This window comes from Abramis brama (assembly GCF_963993115.1).
Source record: "Abramis brama genome assembly, chromosome: 18".
In the NCBI taxonomy this organism is placed as follows: Eukaryota; Metazoa; Chordata; class Actinopteri; order Cypriniformes; family Leuciscidae; genus Abramis; species Abramis brama.
This window is the reverse complement of record NC_139980.1, coordinates 14,246,776-14,257,561: the sequence shown is the minus strand read 5'-3', so window position 1 is coordinate 14,257,561 and position 10,786 is coordinate 14,246,776. Positions and strand designations below refer to the sequence as shown.

The window sequence follows — 10,786 nt, the reverse complement described above, 5'->3', positions numbered from 1 at the left end:
GAGCAGAAGAAACTTCTTTCAAAAACATTAAAAATAGTAATGTTTCCAAACTTTTGACCTGTACTCTGTACATGTGCAAAACACCTTTTCCTTAATCAAGAATTAACTTACCGTAATCAAAAAGCATCCACATAAAGCACGCCCACCAGTATACAAACCACGCCCAACAATAACAAAAACACACAAACCACGCCCAACCGCATACGCAACACTCATAAACCCCGCCCACTGGTCTGACTGCCACAGAGTTACTACAGCTGCAGACCGGTTCCTCCTTCACCGTACATTTATGGTGCTCTACCAACCGGCCAACGACGATTTACATAGTGACTGGTGATCGTCCGGTAAGTAGATCGACATCATGGTGAAAGCATGTAGCTGTAATGATATCCAGCCTGTCATAACCATACAGGTGTAGCTTTCACATGACGCAACAAAAATTACGTGCTGCGAGAGCTTTTCTCATTTCTGTCTTGTACTGTACGTCGGTGCCAGTTTAAAATATCAATGGATTTGATCTGTTGGAAATAGTCGCGGTGCTTAATCGGAAGCTTTGGAAGTTGTTTGACACCGTGGCTGTGACTCAACAGCTAGTGAGTCGCCTACATAGACAGTACTTTCGTTGCATTATAGACGCGTGCAGATGTCTATGCGTGCAGTCTCGGAACCAACCGACAATGCAGTCTAGGTAGGCAGTTCAGTAGCTTTTCAGTAGCTTTTGAGACACAGCCTACATTCTGGACATGGCGTTTGAGAATCGGCCTTTGCACAATTAAAGAGCACAAGTAGTGCAGTCACGCAGACGATTCTTAAAGGGACAGTTCACCCAAAAATGAACATTTGTCAATTATTTACCCTCATGTCCTTTGCATGACTGCTGTGGAACACAAAACATGTTAGGCAGATTCAGTCACCCTTCACTTTCTTGGCATATTTTTCCATTCAATAGAAGTGAATGGTTACTGGGGTTGTCATTCTGGGTTAGGAGGAACAACATGGTGAGGGTGACAAAGTTTTAATTTTAGGGGTGAACAATCCCTTTAATTTGTTAGTGTACCTGGTATGATTCATATTAGATGGCAGATCTTATTTTAAGAAGGTTTGTTCCATTATGTTATGCCTTGTTACTCATGTGGGTGAAAGGTGAGCGCCTCCACCTCTTTTGTTTATAACGCAGAATGTGTTTTGTAGTGTGCATCACATTAAGTACATGGCTTAAGACTTGTACAAGACATTAACTCTTACATAAACTTGATGTATGAATGATTTTTCCGCCACATTGACAGTGAGTGAGGGAGGTGAAAGACGATAGTTTGCCCGTGACAATGACTACAGACAGAGAGCCTCCTGTCACTGCTAAACTCCTTCACCTTGTGTTTCTCTCCACCTTCTGGGGAATGCAGATATGGGTCACCTTCATATCGGGTAGGTGTGGTCACTAGTTTTATACATTTATACAAATGTATTCAAATCTAAACAAGGTTGATAATATGCACAGTCCTTAAGGTTGTCTTGATTTTTACTTTTGTTTTGCTCAGGCTTTGTGATGGACAACCATCTAAACCGACACACGTTTGGCTTCATCCAGAGCAGGCTCTTCCCGTTTTACCTGCATATCGGCTCTGCCTGCGCTTTCTTCAACCTCACCATCTTCGCCATGTACCATCCCAGCAACATGCTGGATGACAAAGAGGCCTTCCAGGTATTCACAACAAAATGTTCCCAGATATGTGTAAAGATGTTCCTGAAATAGTTCATCCAAAAATGACGAATGGTCCTGTACGACTTCCTTTCCTCTTTGGAACATAAAAAGAAGATATTTAATGGCGACTACGGCGTTCAAGCTTCAAAAAGGACACAAGATCACCATAAAAGACTTGAGCATGATATTTATGTCTTCTGAAGTCATGTTAAAATTCTGAGTTGGAGACACAGCACATTATTCATTGATAATCTTAATGAGCTGAGAACCGCTGTAATTGAATCCTTGAGTCAGTGAATTGAACTTTAACTGAATCAGTCAGATTCATGAACACATCATTGGTTTTATGAACTGACTCCGCTGATTTATTGACTAAAATTAGAGTCCAAAGAATTAATTGAATCGAGCATCTCATGAATTCGTGAATGTTAAGATTTAAATTGCGACGGAGCCATACTCAACTCTCATTCAGTACTTTTATGATGCTTTTGCTTCCTTTTTGAATCTCCAGTTGCATGAAAAAGAGCATTCTTCAAAATATGTTCTTCTTTGTTAAATGGAAAATAGGAAGTCATACATGTTTGGAATGACATGAGGATGAATAAAAAAATATTTTAAGTTGAACTAACCTTTATGTAAGATGACAGACTCTCTCTTGATTCTACTAGCTTTCTGGTTTCTCCCCAGATCTTCATTTATTTTGTGTGTGTGACTGTGGCGGCAGTGAACGCCCAGTGGTTTGGTCAGATGACCTCGGAAATCATGGCAGACATGCACATGATTGAGCAGGCCTGTGGATTGGGTCAGGACATCGGACTCTCGTCCAATCGGGAAGCCTACGCCAAGCTCTGCGAGACGGACCCCAAGTATAAAAAGCTGAGCGGTCGGCTGTGGCTGTACCACCTGCTGTCCTCTCTTTGTAACCTCTGCTGTATCGTGTGTAACGGATACAGCCTATATTACCTGGCAGAAAACCTCACCACCCTCTGATGACCTTCCCGCCTTATAGTGGAGTTATACTCCCAAAGTGCAATGCAAAACCTTCGGTTAGTGTCTGTGTGACTCCTGCTGCTCTCAGGTACTGGATTACTTCCTGACAAATCTGCTCATTCTTGTGATGGATTGTCTTTTTTTTATCTTTGTTGTGCTAGTTTTAGCATAGAATATGTATAGAGAATATTTGTTGTAAATGTTATAGATAATGGCTGTGGATATTTCAATTAAAAAGATGTTACACTGCACGCTTGAGGAATGAGGGAAAGAAAACGACACGCGAGTTTAAATGAACAAAAATGGGAAGTGGAAATATATTTTCTAAACGGTTTCCTTTTTTATATATTCTAGAAGTTGTTATGGTTTTCTGAGCAACCTCACTCTATCACAAAAAATATATATTTTATCAAATTATTTGGTTTCTCTGTTTCAACAGCCAGCTTCACCCTTTTCTCCTGGACTAGGTGTGAATGTAGCAACATGTTCGCGCACAATCTTTCAGTGCACTTCTACATTTTAACAAGGATGAATATGCTAATTATGCTCTCATCTTAATGTTATATATATATATAAAAGAGCAAAAGAGACAAAATATTACTGTCCCCAAACTTTTTCCACACTATATCAGTGTGGTTCATGAAGGATGTTCAACGTTGAGGCATTGTTTAACTTATATTTGCTGTTAAGAGACATTTACAGATGTAGATGCTCTCTATCTGAAACCATCAATTTGACCTTTGTCATGACAGGTTCAACAGAAACCAGTTTATCTCCTGTTTGACTGCTTTTGCACTCAGTGCCTTTTGCAGGTGTTAAGCAACAGCAAACCGGACTACCTGGGTGTATCTTGACAGTGTTCTTTAGAGGCATTTTTTTGTGAAACACACGTGATGTGACTCACTAATGTGTTAGTCATATAAAATTGTGTGTATTCAGATAATAAGCAGCACCATTATTATAATGGCTACACCTTGCTATAGAATGTAGATTCTGCGTTCAGTCGCTTTACCCTTCTGCTGTCTGTCCAGTTACTGTACAGTGCCTTGCATACTATAGCGATATCTTCCATTTTTCAGTACTGTATGCCAGTAAGATGCTGGTGAGGCTTTGAGTTTGTCCCTGTAATTAGGGATCGACTATATTTTATCAATGCAAATGAACCGGCAGCTATAACAGTGAACCTGTTAATGATTATATTTAGTGTGTTTAAATTAAGAAGGCTTAAAATATCATCTAGTATATCATGGTCAATGGAATCAAATACAGAATAACTTTGTGCTTATATTGTGTCATTGAAGTTCCATGGATTTTTAGCTGAAGTTTCGTTATTGTCTGGCTATGTATGAAGTAGTAGATAGAAGGGAGGGGGGGTGAGGAACGCAAGCTAGGTCTCGGGACGCGTTTTTTAAAAGTTGAACTGATTTTAACTTGAGCGCCGTATTTTTGGAACGATTTTTAGCTGTTTTTGCTGCGAGCGCAACCTTCAGTCTAGCGTGCGTTTACATAGAAAAACAATGGAAAAGTAGCGCATTTGAATGGAAAAACGCGTTCTGTGTGAACGGCCCCTTATACTAAGATTAATAACATTCTTTCAAAGTGTCTTGACTTTAATAATGTTCTCAAAACGTTAGAACAAAAACATTATTTATATAGAACATTGTTATCTGTTTAGTTGGACTTTAAATTATTTTTTGAAATAGTTTGTTAGGCTACTACTCGTTTTAGTTTTGTTTGCAAAATTAACAAATGGAATGTTCCCTTTATGTTCACATAACCGAGGAAAAAAAAAAATTTTTTTTTTTACAAAACTGGACAAAACGTTCAGACTCAGAGAACATTCAGAAATAACGTTTGTATAGCTTAATGGGAATGTTAGCATGTTAGCAAAACATTCTTAGAACATATTTTTGGGTCTGTCTAAATAAAAGGTAATTTCGTTTTATATTGCATCCCTTTATGTAAACCTGAAGTGTGTCTTTTTGTTGTCTTAAAATGACTAAACATACTGTTTGTTCCATTTGTAATTTGTGCAGAAATCACACGTCACCTTGAATGAAGATAATGTCTGAATCTGTGATGAATGTAAAGCTGTTGCAGTTACATTGTGTACTGTATGGAAATGGGATGAATGTTTTTGTTTGTTTTTTCAAATAAATTAATACAATTGTGTTTAGATATGATTTTTGCTCAACAGGCCAAAACTGTAATCTAAATGTAAAATGTCAAGGAGAGCCTGTACTTGGAGTTAAATGTTTTACTGGTATAAATGCAAATATATTTTACAAACAACAAAAGATATAAAATAAGAACATGTTGAACATTTTGTAAATATAGGTTCAGATGCTGATTGGTTTCATGTGACTGAAATATTTATGACCATAAGCAGGGCAGTAATGCAGATGAATACAAAAACACATTAACAGATTAATCAAAAACGTAGATGTTGGATTTGATACCAGGGGCCTATACCATGAAGATGGTTTAAGTGGCTAACCAGGTATGTTTCAGTTTAGTTTGCACCAGCCCTGGGTTTTAGGCACCATGAAAGTGGTTTGGTTTTTAGCAGTGTTCACAACTTGCGCTCCCCGGTTAACCTGGTCAGGGGCGGGTATGTTCCAGTTCCAGGTATGTTCTGAACTTGGACCAATCAGCTGGGAGCAGTGACATGTCTGATGATATAGCAATACTTTTTTCTTTTAGTTGTCCTCTTTCATAGACAGCTATTTTCTTCTTGCTGTGTAAATTTGTTTAAATTCTTAATATTTTTCAATCTCGTAATATTCTGCAGAAGAGAGAAGTGAATCGTGTTGGTTCTCTTGTGAGGAATGAATCGTAGTTTCACTTAATCCAAAAATAAACAAACAACAAAACTTAAGTAAAGTAGCAGCCCCTAATGGACAACTGCCGCATTGAAACTAAACAACAACTTAAAATCCAGGCCTAGTCCTCTCTCGTTTTGCATTGTTGTGACTCCTCCTTTTATCCTTCTGGAACTCGTCCGTGGGACTCGAGACTGGTGTGGCACGCAGGTGAAGCTCATTAGCAATCACGCCATGGGCCGAGAGACAGAGACGATAGAGTTATAGAGGGCCATTCAGTCCTCTTCAGTCCTCTTCCAGCTGGGTGAACTCCTCCGCGATGCCTGACGGTGGTGCAGGACACCCCTCGGTGGACGGCCCTCTGACTCCTCTGGCTTCGGGCACCCGGGAGCGAATCTCCTGTTCCCTGCTCCTCCTCATCATGGTGGACTGCAGCAGGCTCTGGCCTCAGGCAAAAGGCAACGACTCCTCCACTCCCTCTCGGACAGCAGCCGCCCCTCCACAACCCAGGCTAACGGCAGCGAGTTACTCCAGTCCACTGCCACGAGCGTTCATGGTGACAGATTCTGCTGAGGGCTCTTTGATAGCACGTTCCTCCTTCCTCCCGGGTTTCGGCACCACTGTAGCAATGTTAAAGGCTCAGGAGGTGGGAACGAGTGTATATACAGTGGGGAGAACAAGTATTTGATACACTGCCGATTTTGCAGGTTTTCCTACTTACAAAGCATGTAGAGGTCTGTAATTTTATAGGTACACTTCAACTGTGAGAGACGGAATCTAAAACAAAAATCCAGAAAATCACATTGTATGATTTTTAAATAATTCATTTGTATTTTATTGCATGACATAAGTATTTGATCACCTACCAACCAGTAAGAATCCCGGCTCTCACAGACCTGTTAGTTTTTCTTTAAGAAGCCCTCCTGTTCTCCACTCATTATCTGTATTAACTGCACCTGTTTGAACTCGTTACCTGTATAAAAGACACCTTTCCACACACTCAATCAAACAGACTCCAACCTCTCCACAATGGCCAAGACCAGAGAGCTGTGTAAGGACATCAGGGATAAAACTGTAGACCTGCACAAGGCTGGGATGGGCTACAGGACATCAGGCAAGCAGCTTGGTGAGAAGGCAACAACTGTTGCCACAATTATTAGAAAATGGAAGAAGTTCAAGATGACGGTCAATTTCCCTCAGTCTGGGGCACCATGCAAGATCTCACCTCGTGGGGCATCAATGATCATGAGGAAGGTGAGGGATCAGCCCAGAACTACACGGCAGGACCTGGTCAATGACCTGAAGAGAGCTGGGACCACAGTCTCAAAGAAAACCATTAGTAACACACTACGCCAGGGTTCACCAATCTCGGTCCTGGAGGGCCGCTGTCCTGCAGAGTTTAGCTCCAACCCCAATTAAACACACCTGAACCAGCTAATCAAGGTCTCACTAGGCATACTAGAAACTTTCAAACAGGTGTGTTGGAGCTGGTTGGAGCTAAACTCTGCAGGGACAGCGGCCCTCCAGGACCGAGATTGGTGAACCCTGCACTACGCCATCATGGATTAAAATCCTTTTTAATTGGAGGAAGAAGAAGGATGAGTACAACTCCAAGAACACCATCCCAGCCGTGAAGCATGGAGGTGGACACATCATTCTTTGGGGATGCTTTTCTGCAAAGGGGACAGGACGACTGCACCGTATTGAGGGGAGGATGGATGGGGCCATGTATCGCGAGATTTTGGCCAACAACCTCCTTCCCTCAGTAAGAGCACTGAAGATGGGTCGTGGCTGGGTCTTCCAGCATGACAACGACCCAAAACGCACAGCCAGGGCAACTAAGGAGTGGCTCCGTAAGAAGCATTTCAAGTTCCTGGAGTGGCCTAGCCAGTCTCCAGACCTGAACCCAATAGAAAATCTTTGGAGGGAGCTGAAAGTCTGTATTGCCCAGCGACAGCCCCGAAACCTGAAGGATCTGGAGAAGGTCTGTATGGAGGAGTGGACCAAAATCCCTGCTGCAGTGTGTTCAAACCTGGTCAAGAACTACAGGAAACTTATGATCTCTGTAATTGCAAACAAAGGTTTCTGTACCAAATATTAAGTTCTGCTTTTCTGATGTATCACTTATGTCATGCAATAAAATGCAAATTAATTACTTAAAAATCATATAATGTGATTTTCTGGATTTTTGTTTTAGATTCCGTCACTCACAGTTGAAGAGTACCTATGATAAAAATGACAGACTTCTACATGATTTGTAAGTGGGAAAACCTGCAAAATCGGCAGTGTATCAAATACTTGTTCTCCCCACTGCATATATATATATATATATATATATATATATATATATATATATATATATATATATATATATATATATATATATATATATATATATATATATATATATATATATATGAAGACTTCAGATGCAAAAGCCTCTAAGTCCGTCTAAAGTTTTTTTTTTTTTTTATCAGGCTCCTATGTATAGGTTTTTACCCAAGTACCGGCATTTCTGAATGGGCTGAGGCTGGGATTTAGTGAGTTTGAAGTGAGAGTATTTGATGGACGTATACTATGTGCGGAGAGCATTCACTCAATATTATTATATCATTTTTAACAGAGGTGGCTTTTAGAGGCTTTTGCATCGGAGGTCTTCATGTGTGTATATATATATATATATATATATATATATATATATATATATATATATATATACATACATACACACATATTTTGCCAAATACACTATTGCCAAAAGTTTTGGGACATCTGCCTTTACTTGCACATGAACTTTAATGACATTCCATTCTTAATCTGTAGGGTTTAATATGGAGTTTGCCCACCCTTTGCAGCTATTACAGCTTCAAGTCTTCTGGGAAGGCTTTCCACAAGGTTTAGGAGTGTGTTTATGGGAATTTTTGACCATTCTTCTAGAAGCGCATTTGTGAGGTTCACTGATGCTGGACGAGGAGGCCTGGCTCGCAGTCTCCGCTCTAATTCATCCCAAAGGTGTTCTATCGGGTTGAGGTCAGGACTCTGTGCCAGTCAAGTTCCTTCACACCAAACTCGCTCATCCATGTTTTTATGGACCTTGCTTTGTGCACTGGTGCGCAGTCATGTTGGAACAGGAAGGGGCCATCCTTAAACTGTTCACACAAAGTTGGGAGCATGAAATTGTCCAAAATGCCTTGGTATGCTGAATCATTAAGAGTTCCTTTCACTGGAACTAAGGGGCCTAGCCCAAACCCTGAAAAACAATCCCACACCATAATACACTTGGTGATGTAAGACTTTGATTCAGCTGCTCGGCCATGGAAACCCATTCCATGAAGTTCTCTGTTATTGAGCTAATCTGAAGTTTGGGGGTCTGTAGCTATTGACTCTGCAGAAAGTTGGCGACTTCTGCACACTGTGAGCCTCAGCATGCACTGACCCCGCTCTGTAATTTTACGTGGCCTACCACTTCGTGGCTGAGTTGCTGTTGCTCCCAATTGCTTCCACTTTGTTATAATACCACTAACAGTTGACCGTGGAATATTTAATAGTGAGGAAATTTCACGAATGGACTTATTGCACAGGTGGCAACCTATCACGGTCTACCACGCTTGAATTCACTGAGCTCCTGAGAGCGACCCATTCTTTCACAAATGTTTGTAGAAGCAGTCTGCATGCCTAGGTCCTTGATTTTATACAACTGTGGCCATGGAAGTGAGTGGAACACCTGAATTCAATGATTTGAAGGGGTGAAATACTTTTGGCATTATAGTGTATTCATATATTTATTTATAATCATTAAGGGCAGGCACGGAGGCTCAGTGGGTAGCACTGTTGCCTCACAGCAAGAAGGTCCCGGCTAAGCCAGGAGGCCTTTCTGTGTGGAGTTTGCATCTGTTCCCCGTGTCTGCGTGGGTTTCCTCCGGGTGCTCCTGTTTCCCCCACAATCCAAAGACGATAGGTGAATTGGAGAGACCAAAAAATAAATAAATCATGAACCATCTATCTATAAATTGTGTCTGTGTGTGTGTGTGTGTGTGTGTGTGTGTGTGTTATTTGCATATCTCTCGAACCTTTAGTCCGATGGATTTCAAACTTGACAGGTGTCTACGGGCACGTGTAAGTGCAGTGCCAAGTTTGATGTTGTTTGGATAAGAAACGCAAAAGATATAGTTAAGTATATCAGTAAAAGAAGCACACATTGGCTTTTGCCGCTCTAGCCGCTGAAATCAAGACTATTTATTACATTATGACATTATTCACAATCACACACCCCTGCACATCATCATAACTCTCATCACTGCCACTATATAAGCACTCACCTCTTTGTCCGACCTCGTTTGTTGTATGTGGAGTTGATCTCCCCATCTCCAGCGATCTTCCCATTTGGACTCCTCTACATGCTCACCTCATCCCTGCACCTTTGTTGTTTAATAAAATCACTATTCACCATCCATCTCCCTCTCCTGTGTCTGCTTAACCATAACACTTCTGAGCTGGTGTCAGGTTATATGGGAATGTGCTATCTGTATGATTACTTATGTTTGCAGCTTAACATACAACACATTTTTTTTTTATTATTCATACAACAGTAAATAAGTGTTTAACTGTCACCCCCCTTTTTGAGAATAGACATGAAAATGCACTATCCAAACTTAAATGGTTGTAATTCAAGAATGCTTTGGAATATAGACCTATGTTTGGTCTTGCCTTAGACACTTAGCAGATTGCTGAAGTGAAACTATGAAAAAGTATGAAAAAACTAAAGTATGAAAAACTTATGTAAGTTTAAATTGACTGTAATTCAAATGTACTGTACTTAACATTTCTTAGTTTATATAAAATATATCATTTAGCCTACTAAATATTTTTCATTCTAAAATTATTCTAAAATCAAATACATATATCTAACCATAAAGTTGAAGCTCCAATGAAATTTTGTTTAGTGACTGAAACCGTTTTCTTGATGCATTCTCCTGTAACAAATTGACTACTTCCACAATACTTCTGCGTACTACATCTCGGGAGTTTCCGGTTCAGCATTTAACTCACCTACATACATGAGAACGCAGATTATCATATGTTTAAAACAATTAATCATGTTCTCTGCGTTAACATGAATTATATTGACTGTTGAAATGCTCCTATAGCCTAAATATATTTTCTTTCCAACTGTGCATTCTGAATAATAAATAGGCATAAATCATATTTCATACCTGTTGAGTTTACATGTTTAAATGATTTTGACTAATAAAAAGGATTTTTTATTAAAAAG

The 10,786-nt window shown here is 40.1% G+C and overlaps 1 protein-coding gene across 3 annotated transcripts; it reads left to right on the top strand.

The window, feature by feature from the left end:
- Positions 1 to 210: 210 nt before the first annotated feature.
- On the top strand, positions 211 to 4,862 carry LOC311068146 (transmembrane protein 205). Of its 3 annotated transcripts, none has more exons than XM_084090414.1 (4): positions 211 to 344; positions 1,287 to 1,425; positions 1,539 to 1,702; positions 2,390 to 4,862. In XM_084090414.1, exons 2-4 carry the CDS (start codon positions 1,326 to 1,328, stop codon positions 2,690 to 2,692), a joined length of 567 nt encoding a protein of 188 aa, XP_083946540.1. In that variant the 5' UTR covers positions 211 to 344; positions 1,287 to 1,325; the 3' UTR covers positions 2,693 to 4,862. The 3 variants fall into 3 exon arrangements, with proteins under 3 accessions (XP_083946540.1, XP_083946541.1, XP_083946542.1); XM_084090415.1 differs by lacking the exon at positions 211 to 344 and adding an exon at positions 351 to 688; XM_084090416.1 differs by lacking the exon at positions 211 to 344 and adding an exon at positions 986 to 1,099.
- Positions 4,863 to 10,786: the final 5,924 nt, after the last annotated feature.